This window comes from Gavialis gangeticus, unplaced genomic scaffold (genome assembly GCF_001723915.1).
Source record: "Gavialis gangeticus isolate Ggan-Ray unplaced genomic scaffold, GavGan_comp1, whole genome shotgun sequence".
Taxonomy (NCBI): Eukaryota; Metazoa; Chordata; order Crocodylia; family Gavialidae; genus Gavialis; species Gavialis gangeticus.
The window spans coordinates 9,693,364-9,711,205 of record NW_017729009.1 but is presented as its reverse complement, the minus strand read 5'-3'; the positions used below and the strand labels follow the sequence as shown (position 1 = coordinate 9,711,205).

The window sequence follows — 17,842 nt, the reverse complement described above, 5'->3', positions numbered from 1 at the left end:
GACAGTGCGGGAACTGCGAGGTCTTGTTTCCTCGCTCCCCCCAGCCCAAATCTTGATTTCACCACAGAGCAGCAGGAGGGATAAAGGTCTTACTTGGTGCTCAGATGATGTCTGTGCAGAAACTCTTTGAGCAGGACTTTCAGTTTGTCGAGGAGCTGAGCTATTTGGCCTCGCTGCTCCGTGATCTCTCCCCTCTTACGAGCTGACCCGTGAAACGACCATGAGTCGTGGCCGAAGGAAACGTTAGAGCTGGTAGAAGAAATGGGGGTTGGGGGGAATAATTGGTCGTGGATGTCTTTTTAGGCATTTTTCTTCCCCGGTTCAAAGTTTTCCACTCACCCTGGAAAGGAAAGTGCAGCGTGCTTCAGGTCTGGGCCGCTGCCTAGCTGGGGCAGTTGTAGGAGAGTTAATGAGAGCAAATGAGGCGATGTTGCTTGTGGCTGCCATGATTACAAAGCTGATTGAATAACTTCAGCTCTCTTTCAGGAGACACTGCTGAAAGGACTTTTGGCAGATATTATTCAGGTTGCGTACGTGCCAGCAATCAACGGTAAGGGCAGTGAGACGGCTTTCATTTTGGAAGCTGCTTACCTTCTCGGAAATGCCTACTACTATCACCTCTGGCCTCTTCTGGAAGTGGCACGGGCACTTCTGAGGTTTTCTGGTCACAAGGAGTGTGCCCATGCATCTCTTGGGAGTTGGTCCAGGGTCTGGTGTGCAAAATGATGCTGGGCATAGGGCTAATGTGCACCAGAAGATGGAAAAAGGAGTCCCTCTTAGATGATTGCGAAGGGTCTGCAAAGCATGCCCGGCAGGAGTGATGCATGGGGCGGGGGCACGGGCAAGAGCACTGACAGCTTCTCGAGCTTGCTACAGCCGGACAAGGCCGTTAACCAGGGTTTCTGCTTCCTCGTTCCAGTGGTGCTGCAAGAAGGGGTGCCCCTGCCTTACCTGTTTGGCCTGAAATACAGTCACACCGAGATCAGCATGTTTGAGGTACGGGGCACGTGCTCTGTCCCATCCACCTGCAGCCATCTCAGCCCTGAAATAGCTCGTTACTGATGCTTGCATTTTGTTTGTTTAATTGTCAGAATGCCCTTGTGCTGAACGTGCACGTCAAGTAGGTCTGACGGGGAGGAGTCGCTGCCCTTGGAGAAAGAGAGAGGGAACGGCAAGGCCTTGTGCATTTTGCTTGGTTTTTTATTTGACGTTTTGACACTACAACTAAAGTAAAAAGGCCACATGATAATTGGAGCGTGGCGTGTAACTACTGTCTCTAGTGCAATCAAATGGGTGTGCATTTGCCCTTCTCTCGGTGCTGTTGGTCATCGCTTGTATTAACCTTCCCAAGAGTTTCGAGTGGCAATGCTTTGTGGGTAACGGGCTTCCACTTCTTGTGATAAAAGATTCTCATTTCCTTCCCCGCATTGCTGTGTTGTCTCTCTTCGAGCAAGGTTTTAACACTTGTATGTGGCTCTTAAGAGGGTTGGGGGGCTCAGTACCGCCGAGTAGTTGTGTCTACACACAGCTTGGGCAATGCTCTCCGACCTGGTCTGACACGCCTCATCCCAACCCTCTCTGCAGGAAATTCAGAGTCATTCACAAGAATCGCAAGCTCTGCTATGATTTTATAGCTGGCCTGGTTGGGACCCTATGACCCCAGCTGACTTCCTGCCCTTTGGGCAGGGGGCTGGACTCGACGATCCTCCGAGGTCCCTTCCAGCCCAAATGTCTATGAAATCTCTGTCTATGGTTCTGATGCGAGTCTAGAAAGGTCTGGCACTTCTGAGGCCTGCTCAATACTGTGTCTGATGCCTCCAGCGACACCAACCAGAGTGGGGTCAACCTGGTTGGTCTAATCAAAGATATCACATCTACCCGAAGAACCTTGCCTGCCCACATTTTACATGATTTTCATATGCTTTGACTACATTTTCACTGTCCCATAAAACTCCTGGTCTTCCAAGCTTGCAATCATCCTTTTTTAATGTCATCACTTTGCAAAGGGGTATCCTTCTTACTAAAAGTGCCCCCATAATGTTCATATTTGCTTTAAAAAAAAACCCCAATAATGAAGGAAAATGTTTTAATGAACGGGGACAGGGAAACAATAGTATAGGTTATGGCTCTTCTCACTGTTCACATGCAGGCGGTCATTTGGATTTTGGGGGCATTGTGGAGCAGTACAATCCCTGCAGTGCATTGCACACCTTGGCATGCAGCTGTATGGAAAACAAATGCCTGTTTTGGGGGCTTTTTAATCATGCAAGTGAAATTGGGCAGTACTTTGTTAGGCAGTTTTGTTCATGGTCACAGAACAGCAAGATGGTATTCCACGATTGCAACCACCTTTGTATATAATAAATATTACCTTTTGGCTTTTGCTTTCACAACAAAAACATCAATAGACCTCATTCATCCAGGAGCTGCTATAGAATTAAAAGGTTAATGTTGAAAAGGTCTTTGCACATGTTTACAAGAAATTGTCCCCAGGGGAGGGAAAAAAATAATCTACGCTAAAGCATGGTAAGGAAAAATTACTTGGTGCTCTCTGCTTTCACAATAAGCATTTGCAAATGCTCCAGCAGACATCCATTCAGCCGGTAGCTGATGCAGAACTAAGACGGTCTTTGAAAGGGTTGTTGCAGGTGTTTGCTAACTGTCACAGAAAATGCCTGGAGAGGCAAACTGTGAACGCTAGTATTGTTATCCTGCCTTCATTACCAAATACAGGAGGTATTCAGTTTGTAATGCTCACAAGAAATTGTCCCCCTCAAAACATCCAAAGCACTGAAGGAGAGCGGCTTAGAAGTGTGGTGATGTGTCCCAGTGAGAGTTGCGGTGCCGTCTCTTCCCATTATTTTCAATGCTAAAAAATAATAATAAAAGAAAAGAGCCCTGAAGATCTTAACTATTGTCCCGGCCACAAGTAATGCAAAATCAAGTCATCTAAACTTGCATTCGCTTAGGAAGAGAAAAACTTCCAAATGACGTTTTCATGACCTCGTGGGGGGGGGAAGGAAATCGAACTGAAAACCCCAGCTGATTGGCCCCAGATCACCTAGTGCACTCCCAAATGTCGGCATCTGGCACAATGGTTACATGTACTGGCTGTTGGTGTTGGTGCTGCTGGACTGGAGCTGGGATGTGTGAAGGACTCAGCACTAGCCACCAGCCCCGTCTGCAGATACTGATGCATCACAGTTGCTTCGCAGGGCAGGCTGTCCATCTCCAGTCCATCCTTGGAGGCTAGAGGAATCCCATCCAGGCCCCTGCTCCTTGAACTGCAAAGGGTATATTTGAAGGGTCCTTTAGTAACCTGTGGACATATTCCGGCAGTGACGAAGCACAGAGGTCCCCTGTACCTGCTATTTTTAAGTCAGAGTGAACATGTTTTATTCTCCCACAGTGCCCAATTCACTGATGGAGAAAGGCCCTCAAATTCTTTCTGACCAGATGCCACTCTTGGGTGGCACTGATATCACCCAGCTTGCTCCACTGACATCGGTGCAGCCACCGCGGTTACTGCATTTGCAATGTGTCCCTGTACGTCTGCTCCCTGTCACTGCAGGCCTTCAGGCTCATTGATCTGGATGCACGATCAGCTGGTGACGTTTGCTGCTGCTTATGAAAGCTTGTGCACTTCCAGTTTAGTTAGTCTATAAGGTGCAACACTACCCTGCCTTCCTCATATTGGCCGGATTCGGTGGAGTGTGTGATGACAGGGGAGCAAGCCTACAGCACCATGCTGACTCTGGTTTGGACTGCAACACCCAGAAACCCCAGGGGACTGGGAGCAAAGGGAGAGGAAGTGACCGAGGGGACCGATGGCAGCTCTGCTGCTCAGCTGGCAGCAGTCCTACAGGAGATATTTTTGTCATGGCAGGCAGTTAACTTGCACTATAATAATAGTATACTATCATTTAATAAATTGTCTGCCCCTGTCAGCCCTAATTTTGTGCAACCCTGAACATTTTAATGAATAACACTGAAATAAATGCTTAAAAGTAAACATTGATATTATCTGTCGAAATGAGGAAAAAAATAAAAATTGAATTCTGCCAAGCCTATATAACCCTAACAGATGTGCTGCAAGGCTGTGCTGGTGAGGTCCCCTGGGCAGAAGGAGCCCACTGTGCAAGGCATAGCTGAATTATGTAACGTTCAAACACTCCTAACACCTGAAAAACATCTTCTACCAAGGATTTCAGTCTTTCTTTTCACCCATGAGTTTGCCATGACTGCTCTTGTCTCACTTGTCTCTTAGCTGTCTAACGCTCCTCTTTCACATGCCATCAGAGACAACGAAGGCTGGAAGGGACCTCAGGGGCTCACATCCCGTCCAACTCCCCGCTCCAAGCAGGACCAGCCCCAACTACATCATCCCAGCCACGGCGTTGTCCACCCCGGTCTTGAAAACCTCCAAGGATGGAGACGCCACCACCCCTCTGTCCCAGTGCTTCACCTCCTTCCTAGTGAGAGAGTTTTCCTAATATCCAACCTCAACTTCCCTTGCTGCGACCGGAGCCCATTGCTCCTTGTCCTGGCAGTTCTTGAATGTATCTGTCCTTAAATTTACTTTTCAGAGTGGATTGCTGGACCCCACACTGTCTGTTGCGCCATTTGATAATTTTTCCCTCTTGCGGGCTTTAATTTCTTGTTCTTTGGGCTTTGGAGAGTGCTTTTATTGGAGAACCGTGGAGCTGGGCCTCAGGCCCTGACATCCTCTTTGCTGTGGACCAAACGAGTGACCGCTGTAGACCCGCCGCTGGTAGGAAGCCAAGACAGAAGCATGTTTGAAAGGTGCCTAGCAATGGAAGCGACCTGTTATTGCACAGGGCTTTGGTTACGCTGTTCACTTGCTGATTATTTGGATGTTTTCATAGGCTGGCAAGGATGCGATGGGGCGATAACATGATACTATCTTGCTGGCGTACATTTATTTTATCAAATGTCAAGATCTAGCCAGCACAGGAACCCATTGTGCTTTTGAGGTGACCGATGGATCCAGTTGATGGGACAATGAAAACACTGTAAGTGCGTTGGTACCTGTGCTTCCCTCCCTTGGCTTTTACATAATACCCTATTCAAAGCTGGAATTAGCATGTGACAGAAGATACCTGAGCTGACCACCTGGAAACCTGTCTTTTCACGAGAAGTTTGCACAAAGTATTAAGTCTAAGACGGTGCCCTTTTGGAAGGTCCTCTCGGTTACAGAAGAACCCCTTAGGCCGTTGCATTTGCCATCCAAAGCATCAAATGAAGAGTTTCCATCTAAGCAGTTACCCAGCCAGTGCTTGCCCCCTCCTCCGAGCGCGCCAGTGGCATGAAGATCCAGAAGCCAAACCACGTAGGATCCCCCTAACTTTTGCACCCAAGCTGCTCACCATTAGCTCATATGATTGAATCTTTTGCCTGTTCAGCACATGGTGCGTGGGACTGGATGGCTGAGGCAGGGACCTGGATCTCAAAGAGACTCCGCATTGACCGGCTCCAGTGCTACAGCAGGGCCGGGCGTTGGTCAAGAGGACCATTGCTGGGACTCGCCCACCCCTGGCCCCCAGGCCGGTTTAGCGATGTCCTGTCGAGCTCTTTGCACCAAGTCCGCGGGCTTAGGTGGTTAACAAAGTCCAGCAGGCTCAATGCCCTGTGGTGCTTTCCTGCTTGATGATTTAATTTCTTGTTCTTTGGGCTTTGGAGCGTGCTTTTATTGGAGAACCGTGGAGCTGGGCCTCAGGTCTCAACATCCTCTTCACTGTGTACGAAATGAGGGACTGCCGTAGACCCGCCGCTGGTAGGAAGCCAAGATAGAAGCATGTCTGAAAGGTGCCTAGCAATGGAAGTGCCCCATTATTGCACAGGGCTTTGGTTACACTGTTCTCTTGCTGATTATTTTGATGTTTTTATAGCCTGGCATGGACCTGATGGAGCGATAACTTGAGACTGTCTTGCTGGTGTACAAGAAAGCTATAAGAAACCATGAGATGAACTAGGGATGCCTTGTGACTCGCTTGCTCCCTGGGGTTGCGATGACGCTGCTCGGTGGGAAGAGCTCTGCTGAGCCGCGGACATTAAGGCCAGTCCTGCTCCGCTGGAGAAGCAAGCGCCTTGCTCCGTTTCCACACTGGGCCCTCTGCCTCCTGCCTCTGTTTTGCAGGGTAGGAGGAGGAGACGCTCCGCAACGATGCACATCTCATCCGTGGCTCAGGTGTGTGGGCTTCCTCTGGCCTTTGTTGAAAGGAAGTGGAAATGTAGTCAAGAGAAATGACAGCAAAATCTGGCCTGGCTATGTTCCCACCATGGGCGGTGGAGGTGGCAGCAACACAAAGTGGTGCAAAAGCAAACGTGTTGGTTGCTCTGCCCTCGTCATTTGTCTCTCCACTCTTTGCCACCTGCTTTGGTCCGTGCCTCTAGCCGGGAGTGCTGAGCGAAGCATAGAGGCCTCCCTGGTCCGATACGCCCATTGTCTCGAGTCTGCTGAACTTCATGAAGAAAACTCCCGGTGACTTCAGCAGATGTTGGACAAGGCCCTCCTTAATAACTGCTTCAAGGCAGAGAGTTGTGGATTATGTTCTTCGGAGAAGAAAGGGAGCTCAGTCTTGGGGTAACAGCCTGGGCTCAGTCCTCTGCCACTGCTGCCCTGTGTCGCCTTGGGCAAGTTGCTTTGTTCTTCCTCTGCCAAATGTGGGGAGCTGCACTGCCCTCGGCACTGGGGTGTCTGTGGGCAGACATGGCCGCGATGGTGCGATGCTCAGGTCCTGTGCTGGGGGAGGCGGTGGGACCACCTCACGGGTTTCTCCTGTCATGCATTGCTCTGCTCAGGTTAGACACCTCATGGGACAGCTGTGGAAAGCCTGTTGCCAGATAGTGACAACACCACATGAGTTTAAGGCTATGCCCACAGAGCTGGGTGTGCATGATATTTCAATTTTTTTTTGGCAGGGATGAAAAATTGTGAATGATAAGCTTCTGACTGGAAAAAAAGAACAGTTTGAGCGGGCAGGATGCTGGGGAAAGCTGCTGCTCGGGGGCTCTTGTCCCTGCTCTCTGCTGGGCCTTGCGCTGTGGGCTATTGTGTCTCTCCTTTTAGCTAGGAGTCCCCAGCTCAGGACCCCCGTCCATGGAGGGCGGGGGCCACCAAGCATCCAAATGCAAACACCCCAGTAAGAACGGCCCAATAGATATTGGGCGTTAAATTAAAGTTTTCAGTTTTCAGCCTAAAACTGGAAAAAAAAAAAAAGGGATTTTATTTTTTTTATATAAACGCCATTCAGTTAAAACCCCAGATTTGCCACTGAAAAATAGTTGCTGCTGATTTTCTTAAAGGTTTTATACCCTTTTTTGGCCATCTTTTGCATCAATCCCTGTTTTGCCCGCTGACTTGAGCAGCGAGATGTGGCTGTGCGGGACCGGCCCCCCAGAACAGCAGATTACGGAGCTGGCCTACAGCTGGCCCCTGCATTTGATATATGTTGCTCAATAATTTACCTAACTTTTCACTTCTCTAAGGAAATGTTTGCATTGGATGACATCAAAACCCACACGTTATTTGTTCAGCACCCAACCAATTATCTTGGCTTTCCTCAATTGCGCCATTTTCCTTGTCTTTGCCACCAATTTTTTTGTATATAAGAGGGCCCGTTGCAGAGGACCGGCAGAAGAGGAGGACAAGGGGTTGAGATACATCTTCCTGACTAAGATCTCGGCAAGGTAAGAACAAGACGATCTGAAGAGTAGTCTCTTAGACTTATCCTCAGTGCACCAGCGCAGGGAGACGGGTGATGTTATGCATGGCTTTTATATGGTCCTGTTGTGTTATGATTATTTTAAGGGTTTCATAAATAACTGGGGATTAAATTATCTTCTCTGTAACTCTGTTAACTTAGGTAGATTTACAACCAGGGCGAATGATGCATTTTGCTCTGTTTTGTCCTAAATTCCTTGGGAACGGACTGGGACGGTGGGAGTTCATTCTGCATCGTGAGAGCATCTGAGCTCTCTCTGCGTGGCCTACTCGTGTATAGGGAATCCCATGGCACGTGTAAGGATGTCCCTAAAATTCAAACAAAGTTTTAAAATGTGTACGTTATGCTTTTCTTTAACATACTGATAGAAAAGGGACTTTAATACCAGCAGACGCTTTCGCTGTGTTTGTCCTTGTATCAGAGAAGCTGGCAGTTAGGTGAGGATTTGCTCTCCTTGCTCCCTGTTTCTGCAGTGAAATCTGTGTTCGAGTCCTCACGTTCCTTTTCATGTCTGTTATGTGGTCTCCTGACTTCCTTATGGAGAGGAGACAAGATTTAGTTTGCGGGTTAAAACGCTCCAATTCCCGCTCAAGCATCCTGAGATCATCCCAAAAGGGAATAGGTAATGTGCCTGTGGTCCGGGATTGGTGCTAGGGTCCTTACAGCCGTCTTCGGTGGGACCAGGCATCAGGACCTTCAATAAATCTCCTCCGATGGACTTTCTTCCCTTGCCTCTCCTTTGGCTTCCTTCTGGGGAGCTGTCGGGTCTTGTCCCAGCTCATCTGCTGCCTCTCCAGCACCGTGTCCTGTCATTGCTCATTATGCTCTGTTTTGCTAACAGGGGATGCTTTTTGCAGGTATCCAACGCAAAGAAGATGAAGTTGTGGGCCATTTTCCTGTTTTGTGGTCTCCTGGTGCCATCTCAGGCTGTCCTTGAAAATCCCTTGGCTATTGCTAATTTGGATGGCCACGTAATAGAAAATTGTAAGCATTGCTGTTGTTGCTAAATAATGAAATAGAGGTGGGATGGCCCAGATTTATTACTATCCAGTGAATCATTTTGCCCTTCCTGTTGCTTGCTGGGGTACAGGAACAAAGCCTTTGGGTGACCTATTCTATCTTACACTGATAGATGCTTTGTACCCAGGGCTTTCACAGGTCTTTTCAAAACCCTCCTCCGTAAATCCCTTTTCCAAATGGGGCAGCCAAGGCCTGGGGGAGCTGCAGTCAGGCCATGGCACCACTGGGATCTGAATGCACATGATCTGCTCTGAACTCTTTGTCCTTTTTTCAGTTATACAAGATTTACTGAAAAAATTCGATGTCCTGTCCATCCTCGAAGATATCAATGGAGCTGGGTCAGGCATCCTGCACGGTCTGTTAAGCGAGGCTGAAAGTCTGCTCGGAAGTCTGCTGAACCCGATTAAAGGACTTACTGGGTAAGTCAGGGCATGGTCCAGGCATTTGCAAATCCCCCTCAGTTAATTTCTGGCACATGTGGGCAAGATGCTGTAACCAGCTCTCAAAGCAGAGCGGGCAGGGGTCGCAAAGGCAGCTTGGGTGTACAGCACGCAGGCATCACTGTGGCTCCCCGAGGCAGTTTCTGTGCTCATTTGCACCATTTATGAACCCAGAGAGCTTCCAAGCATGCAGCAGAGTTGAAATAATGCTAAAACGCAGCTCCCACAGGCCAGATGGCAGCTCCCTGGAGCACTCCAGCTCAGGGTGGGATGGCGCAGGGTGGTGGCGCAGCACGGCGTGGCATCTGCAGCAATCGCTTCATTTGCTGGCTCTCAATCTGTTTTGTTTCCCAGGCTGAAAATTGTGCACATTACTCTCCCCAAAGTATCGGTAAAGGTCCTGCCAGGACCCGGGCTCGAGCTGACTCTTTACACCCAAGTGTCAATCGGTGATAGCAAGAGGTGAGCATCTTCCCTCGAGCGGGTGCGAAAGCAGGTGATTGTAGTCAGAGAAACCTCAGACCAGGGCATACTCCTCACTTCCTTAGGGTCTTCATTAACAGGGTATTCGAAGGCGGGTGTCAATTAGGCAGCTGTCCTTTGTTAACTGTATTATCATTTTTCAAAGGTGACGAGGTGCAATTAAGGTTCAGAAATAATGAGGGGCTAATCAAGCAGGAGGGCCCCAGGTTTAGCATGAATATGCTCTTTACTGGGCCGTTCACCTGGGCTCTGGGACAGTCAGGCAGCAGGAGCATTTGCCAGGGGAAGGGCGCTGAATCCTTCTGTCCGTTCTCAGCGATTTGGACGAGAAGCCTCTTCTCCAGGTGGAAGTGAACATCACTTCGACGGTCGAGGTGCAGTCGGACGGCAAAGGTGGCATCAAGCTAGTCGTCAAGGACTGCCTGACTCATGTTGGTAACGTTCAGGCCATTTCTAGGTAGGTGCCAGCGATACCTGCTATGCCCCCTGACTGCGTGCGATAGCTGTGCCTGCAGTGAACACTTTTACTGTTGCCGTTCAGAGGGATGCATTAATTCACTCCTTTTATTTGACACCGGGGGTGGTTAAATGTTGGGATTATTTTCTGTGAATGAGTAACTGTCTTTCAGGGTGTGGCCTAACTGGGGAATTGCAGAGCATCTCTGCACCGTGCCGCAGGCTTGATCAATGGGTAGTCATTCGAACATTGGGCCTGAGTGTGTTTTTCGTGTAGAAATCCCGACACAGCCCTGCTCTCTGCAGAGGACAGGGTGGGGGCGTTGGCGAGTGGGTAGATTTCTCTTGTGCTTGTTGTAGTCATTTTGCCCTGTGTAAACAGGCATCACTTGTAACCTCCTGTCCTATTATTTAGCTTGATCCATGTGGAAAAGTTCTTAATGAATGCCCTTATCAAGCTCCTGCCTCAAGTGGTAAGTCTGCATCGTGACACATTTGATTCGATCAGAATGATACCTGCAAACTGTGAGACGTGCAAGCGGTTCCCGTTGCTCTAGTCATTCCCCTGAAGTCATTTGGACCCCTCCACCCTTTCCCCCACCCTGTGAACAAGGACCATTGAGATGGACACAGGCTCATCTTCCAAAAGAAAGCCCATTGTGCAATGATGCAGGGAAAGTGGTCTCACTCTTTGGATGTACTAATGCTGTTTCCATATGCACGCCCAGTCCATGCAGGCATTAAGGAGGTGTATGTGTTGTTCAGAAAAGTGGCCCAAGCCTTGCCCTCGGTGTGAACTTCTTGCACAGGGATGAAGGGAGCTCAGGAGGTCACATCCAGTCCAACTCCCTGCTCCAAGCAGGACCAGCCCCAACTTCATCATCCCAGACAGGGCTTTGTCTAGCCGGGTCTTAAACACCTCCAAGGATGGAGAGTCCCCCACCACTCTGGGGAGCCTGTCCCAGTGCTTCACCACCCTCCTCGTGAGACAGTTTTTCCTCCAGCTTAAACCTCCCTTGTTCACAGCTCGGTACAGGAGTCATGCTGAGGTGTGCAAAAGCGATGCTGAAAGGTTGGCTTCTGTACCCCTGATGCACTGTGACAAGCCTTTCCTCACAGGCCAGCATGGGCATTAGCAGATAGGGTCTTGATGTCTAATGATGCCAGCAGCCCCCTGCTTCAGGCATGGGTGCGGTAGCCATTGGCCCCCTTTTGCAGCTCGGTTGACTGAGGCAGTCTTCAACGCCATTCTAGACTGAGGCTTCAATTTGTGCCTCTGGAGCTGTAGCAGGATGTGACCACTGCTCGGCCTCCATCCTGTTGGGCACAGGGGGAAGAGAGTATTTTGAAGAGGTTTCCCTGCACAGACCATGACCTTCATGGGCTTCCTGCAGCAGCTCTCTGCTGAGTTCAGGGATCTGCAATATTAATAATACATGTCCAGAATAACACAGCCCGGTCCAGGATCCACTTGAAGAGTCTCATGCAGTGTGGCCTTCCCTTTCTGTGTTACAGCTCTGTCCTGTGATTGATACTGTGGTCAGCCTCACAAACACTGTGATTCATGCCATGGACAGTAAGTTTCTGGTAACTTTATTGCTTCCAAAATGTTTCTTGATCCCTAGTGCTCGTGGGACTTTCCAGCAAGGAGGGTGGAGGGGTCTGCAGCCATTTCCATTGTGACGATTCCTGCTCAGTGTGGCTTGGCTCTGGGTTTATGTCCCAGGAAAGCAGCTGGATAGACTTCTTCCCAGCAGTCAGTCCATGAGCTGCCTTCCAGCGAGGAGTTTGAATGGGAAGGTCACGATCAGGGATGCTCGGGGATACAGCTACATCCTGGGACAACCGTGCTCAGTTTGCAGTTCATCACGCTGTATGAGCTCGTCTCTGTTTCTCTGCAGCTGCGGCCCCAATTGGAAAACTGGGACATATCCATTACTTGGTCAACGGCCTTCCCCTGGTCAACGGCCAACACCTCCAGGTGGATTTAAATGTAGGTATTACTCTTCTTCCTGGCTTAGACATGCCTGGGTCTGCAGCACGGGGTAACACGTGCAAATCCCCCCGTCGGGCGGTGACTATTTATTAAGGGAGATTCCTTGTTTCCAGAGGAGACACCAGCAGATGCTGCTCTGTGTGGCCTGGCAACTGCATGTGATAACACTGGTCTTCCTCAGTCATGGTGATAAGGCACTGACACGTTGGATACCGTTTAGTAAAACATCACTACTCTTTAATCTGCTTTACCTAACGACTGTGTTTTATAAAGTGACAGTGGTCACCCTTTAAATGCAGTTTTCACTTATAACGGGGTGCAGATGCACAATTCATTAAGCTTACAATGGGGTGCAGAGGCACGATTCGTTAAGCTTATAAGCGGGCTGTGGATCTTGGTAGCCTCTGTTACTGCTGTACGTTAGTACGAGATTGTATAGGAGTTGATCGTCTGGGGCTAAACACGACCTCCTGATTGGATCCTATAATCAGCTGTAACAATCAATTAGCCATTTGTGGAAACATGTCTTTGTCAGGCATTAACTCTTTATAAAAGTATTTGTACCTTCAATCTTGCTGTGCAGCGGGACCGCGATGATACTGAGTTCCCGTCTGATGCCTCGTCTTCCGTGTGGTAATGCAAATATCCCACTTTTAAAAATTTCTCCCAGGCTTTGGTTACAGATGCCGCGGGCCACCTAATTGCCCCCCAGATGGGACCTGGAGCACCCATGTCTCTGGCCCCTGTGTCAGACCACACTTCCCAGGTTGTTCTCTCAGAAAGTCTCCTGAACACGGTGTTCGCCCTGCTACACAATAGAGGGGACCTTGACATGGACATCACCAGTCCCTTGGTGAGCCCTACAGACTACCCCGCGCTGTTTCCCCGCAGCCCCTGATCCGGCGCTCACCTGTGCTGGGTTCACAGTTTTTGTGCACACCCATCGGCTTTTGCTTCCAAATGAGCCAGCCGTGGTGGAAAATGCACTGCCTTTTTAGTTGCAATTAAGCCAAGAAGATGTGTCCACCATGCACGTCTCTTCTCTGCCTACCTCCTGCCTAGCTCCTACCCCGGGCACAAGGGGCTTGAGAGCGGCTTTTGTCTTGGTGCATGGACCTCCAAGCCCTTGCTAAAGCTGGCCCTCCGTGCAGTGCGTCCTGCTCTCATGCGGGGCTGAGCGACCCTGCACTTTCTGCGGTGTGACAAGCTCGGACGTGCACGGCGCCCATGGTCAATGGCTGTGCATTGCCTGGGCCTGGATCCAGCTCTGGAGCAGGGGTGAAGTGGCCGCGGAGGGTGGTCTGATCCGCACACGGTTGCTTGGATTATGTGCCATGTCTTTGTCATCTCAGGACTTGCGTGGCTTACTGCTAGTAGGGCTGAAAACAAACCAGACAAAAACCTGGGGCTGCGGCTGGAGGGAAGCAAGGACAAGGCAGAAAATCATGTTTCTGGGTGGAGGGAGGGGGCAGAAGGCTGTTGTTAGGTGCAATCTGTCTCTTGAAAGCGGCTCAGCTCTCTGACTCCCGTTGCACTGTCTTTCTCCCCCAGGCTGACCCTCTCGTTCCACTGACAAGCGATGCCATCAAGCCCAAGATCCCCAAGGTCAGTGCCTCTCTTGGCTTTCAAGCTCTTTTGTCTGCGTCTGTCAAACCTTTGCAGTCTTCCACACTCTGCCTCACCCCTTCCGCAGGTGTCGCACCTGATACCAAAACACCTGCCGCTGGTGGTGAGGATCAGGCTCGCTTCGCCCCCTCAACTGACCCTGCATGATTGGAAAGCCACTTTGAACGTCACTGTTTCCATCGAGGTGCTCATCCGCCACAAGAACGCAACTCTGCAGCCCCTCTTTACAGTGGATGGGGTAAGTGCGGAGAGAGCGCGTGGGCATTCGCTCCTTTATTGGGTCTCCAGAGTCCAGACAGAATTGCTCTTGGATTGCTTTTCATATCCAAAAAGCGACACAACCGATGTGAGATTTAGTTAAGGCCAGTAGACCAGGTGATGAGCTGCGCTGTTCTCAGGCAAGTGGATAAAACCACACGTTTGAGAAATAGCTCAAAATAAAGATGGGCGGTGAAAGTATCTGGTGAAAAATCAAGTTGGCGGAGTCTAGCAAGCGCTCCGAGCTGCGCGTGCAAACAGAAACGTCCTCCTGTGAATGGGGGTGCTTCCAAAAACACGGGGTTTTGTTTTCAGCCTTAAAGTGGGAAAGGACAGAGCCAGTATCCTTTATGTCGTTGCTCTAATTGCAGAATGTCATTCTGAGTCTCAGCCTTAGTGTGAAAGACCACAAGCTACACTTCAACTTCCAGGTGGAAAGGTAAGCCTGGGGGCTCGTCCACCGTGCCTACGTTGGGCCAGTCCTCATGCTGATCGCGGGAACACGGCTGAATGGGGCTTGCAAGGCAGGTCAAAAATGCAACACAAATGCACCGGAGTGAGTGATTTTTTGCTGAGACTGCCCTGGTGGAGAGGCTCACTTGAAATGTGACCTCTGAAATCTTCAAAAAGCATTCCGCAACTTTCAGTTTGGGTGGGAAAGTCCACCTCACGTATAAGACAAACTCCAGAGATGATCAAACGGGATTTCAGAGCATTGCCACGGTGCATTTTAAGTCAAGGGAAACCAGGCTTTAGCACTTCACACTCCAGCTTCTCCTGGCTGTTGAGATTTCATAACGAGCTAGATCTCCATTCGTCCCAAAGAACTGCTCGTTTTTGCAATCTACTCCTGCATCTTCCCACCCGCCGCGTGGATACAGGGGATATACAGATAAACGGGCTCTGAAGTGGTCTTGACTGCTTTTATTTTTTGCAGCGTTCGGTTCTGGCTGGCCTCGTCGCACTTCGGCCCCTTCGATGTAAGTCTGTGGCGCTACTCGAACACGCGCTGCATAAAGTGACCGAATGCCACGAACGGGAGCCAAGGAATAACGACTTAGGGTTTAATCCATCTCAGTCCCATCCAGCTTGTCCTATGGGATAAAGCTGCAATTTTTCACCGATACCATTTGGTCAACACATTTGTCTTTGTCCCACTCGGTTTCCCAGCCCAGTAGGCATCCTCAGAAGGGCAAAGGCAACTTTCCTCCCTCTTACAGAGCACCTCCGCTCTGGCGTCTTGGGGGGCAGGAGAGCACCAGGCCCCGGAGAGAAGGTGCCCGTCCAGTGATGGGTTTCCTGTGAGCCCTATATCCCCCCAGGCTTTACCTTACAGATAGTGGCCCTGGCGGCTGGACCATCCCTTTCCTCACCCACGACCTGAGAAACGATTGTCCCACTCACTGAAGACAAAGCCCCACGAAACGAGCCGGCAGGGGGTATGGGCAAGCCTGGCTCTCCGCAATGGAGAGGCAGAGGCGCTCTTCCTCGGTCAGAAAAACTCTCCTCTTCCCCTTGCAGATCTCTGACATTGAAGACTGGCTCCGTAAGATCTTCGAGTCCCTGCACCTGCCCAAGCTCAGGAGTAAGGCTGCTTTTGTCTTTGAATCTTCTGCCTTTTAGAGTCTAGTGGGGGCTCGGAGCCGCCTCGCCTGTCCTGCGTGGCTGCGCTGGCGGTGCTGAGCACCGTTTCTCTTTATTTCAGCTGTCCTGGAAGCAGGCGTGCCACTACCTCAGCTTTTCAACATGGACCTGACCAATGCTGCTGTGGACATCACTGACGTACGTGTCGGCTCGCTTGGTTTCTGTGCTGCTTTCCGGCCGCGAGGCTCTTTCCTCCGGGCTCTCCCTGGCGCGGTCTTTACAGCCCTTGGAGGCTGCCAGCCCTTGCCCCAGACTTCCTGTGCAAGCCCCGGCTCTGCGGGTGATTCGACACCCGCATTTTCCTTCCAGGGCCGCTCACCGTCCTTGGTTGACCAAACGGCTGGGACGCGAGTGCAATCTAGACCTTTAGGGCTAAAACTGCGCTCCCTGATTTGCAAAGCACAAAAAGCTGTCAGAAAAGCGGAGGCTGCTCCTGACCTGCGGCCTTCTGTAAAAATACCTTGCTGTTCCCAGCAGAGTTCAACCTGGTCAAGAGCACCCGGGGGCACCAAAAGCACCATGACACTGTTGCTTTCTTTGGGAAGCAAAGTTCTTGCTGCAGGCTGAGACACGGTTAAACATGCCCGTGGCAAGTAGGAGCTCTATGGATTTCATCCATGGATACCTCATTAAATAGCCCTGTTTTCTATTAAGCGATGATGTAACTCTTCATCACCATTCAATCAAGGGTCTTCTCCTGTGAGGCCACCCGTTATACAAAACCATGGAGTGGTTTTGTGCGATGGATAGAGCGGGTGGACACATTGAGACTAGATGAATTACCCCCGCCCCACACTTCCTTCCGATTTCCACTTGTGAGCAGAGCCAGGGGCACTAACCCCGACTGACCGCCCAGGGCTCATTCGTTACCTGGCTCCCGCGTCTGAGCAGACGGGAGGGAGCACCTCCGCGGGGCAGAGAAAAGAAGGGGGCTTCTTTCTGACGTGCCTTCTCCTCCTGACAGCGTGCGGTGGTGCTGACCAAAATGGTCTGAGGGACCCAGAAAAGGACCAGAACCGGGCGCTCCCGCCGGGGACATCTGGAAGGAGGCGGTGACCTGCACAACCGAAGAGTCCTGGGCTCCCGTACTGCTTTCTGAGCAATGCTTCGTTTCAAGACCGTGATTCTTCTGTTTCTAATGAATTCAACTGTACAATAGGGTGGGTGCTAGCAGCTTGTCATGTAGTTAGTTGAAAACTGTTGGGGTTTTCTCTGAGAACTTCCTTGGCCAGCTTTATTCTCCAGCGCTGAGCTCAGGCTCTCGCGTTGTGCAGTGGTTGTATCCGGTTCTGGTGCTTCCCCTCCAATAAAAGCTTTCACTCCACAAGCAGTCGTTCTGGGCATCTGTTCCTCCTTGCCGTGCCTTTCACTGCTCCCCTTCTTCTCCAGTCTCTCGCCTTGAGTTGAAGGGTTTGCATCCGGGGGGGCATATAAGCTGGGACTGACATTTGGGAGGCAGGGTTTTCTAAGAGCAGCCTGAGGCGAGAGCTGTGCATGAAGCTTGCACCCAGCCTCTTCTCCCTCCGTGTGCGGACGCTCTCAGCGGTCGTATGCGAGGTGATCTTCGGTGACCTCGACCGGCTTGCGCTGCCTCTGTCTGCCTGGCCTCTTCTCTCCGAGCAGTCCCTGTGCTCCCCGGAGAAGAGTCGAGTTACTTATTCAGCCCTCGTCCAAGTGCTTCACCATCTTTAGCCTTATCATCCCCCTTTACAGGTGGGAAACTGAGGCAGTAGGTCAACTAAGAGACTTTCCCAGGCAGTCTGTAGGAGTCAGGACTTGAACCCTGATCTTAGGAGTGCCAATACCGTGCTCCACCCCCCAGACCCTCCTTCCTTCCCAAAGCCCTGCCCTGTCCTGTGTGGGTCCCTTGAACAGGTCTGGGCAGCGCCCAAGGTCCCTCTGGCCATTTGCAGGAAGGTCCTCGCCGGTCAGGCCAAGGGAGCAGGGCTCTGTGCTGGACAGCAATGAGGCCTCCAGCGCCCAGAGAAGGGGGCTGAACCCCGCAGCTGAGGGCCTGAGCTTGCATTTCCAGAGCCCACTTAAGTGCACGGCCTGGTTTTTAGGTGCTGAGCGCTCTCGGGTCCTGGTGATTTCGGGGGCTGCCTATATATTCCCAGGACCTCAGCAAATGCAGCCAGAAACCCTTTATTATTTCTATCATGAAAAAGTGTATG

At 50.7% G+C, this 17,842-nt stretch overlaps 2 protein-coding genes across 2 annotated transcripts in view; both read left to right on the top strand.

Moving 5' to 3' along the window:
* Positions 1-1,626, top strand: part of BPIFB6 (BPI fold containing family B member 6) — a 27,128-nt gene extending 25,502 nt beyond the window's left edge. Inside the window, exons 13-15 of the mRNA XM_019509956.1 lie at positions 487-550; positions 920-996; positions 1,092-1,626. Of these exons, the coding sequence (XP_019365501.1) occupies positions 487-550; positions 920-996; positions 1,092-1,124 (174 nt within the window). The 3' untranslated portion in view covers positions 1,125-1,626. The remainder of the gene's footprint in view (positions 1-486; positions 551-919; positions 997-1,091) is intronic.
* Positions 1,627-10,584: 8,958 nt separating this feature from the next.
* Positions 10,585-16,887, top strand: LOC109292498 (BPI fold-containing family B member 3-like). Its single transcript, XM_019509955.1, has 11 exons — positions 10,585-10,617; positions 11,660-11,720; positions 12,046-12,137; positions 12,811-12,993; positions 13,692-13,745; positions 13,834-14,004; positions 14,396-14,463; positions 14,962-15,004; positions 15,546-15,609; positions 15,730-15,806; positions 16,633-16,887. The coding sequence occupies exons 1-11, from the start codon at positions 10,585-10,587 to the stop codon at positions 16,660-16,662; spliced, it is 876 nt and encodes a 291-aa protein (XP_019365500.1). The 3' UTR covers positions 16,663-16,887.
* The last annotated feature ends 955 nt before the right edge of the window (positions 16,888-17,842 follow it).

Excerpts from the sequence above, each read along its gene's own strand:
- LOC109292498 (XM_019509955.1), top strand. The coding sequence starts at position 10,585 with ATGAATGCCCTTATCAAGCTCCTGCCTCAAGTG. Across the intron at positions 12,138-12,810 it reads ACCTCCAGGTGGATTTAAAT|GCTTTGGTTACAGATGCCGC; the intron begins GTAGGTATTACT and ends AATTTCTCCCAG. Across the intron at positions 15,610-15,729 it reads GCACCTGCCCAAGCTCAGGA|CTGTCCTGGAAGCAGGCGTG; the intron begins GTAAGGCTGCTT and ends TCTTTATTTCAG.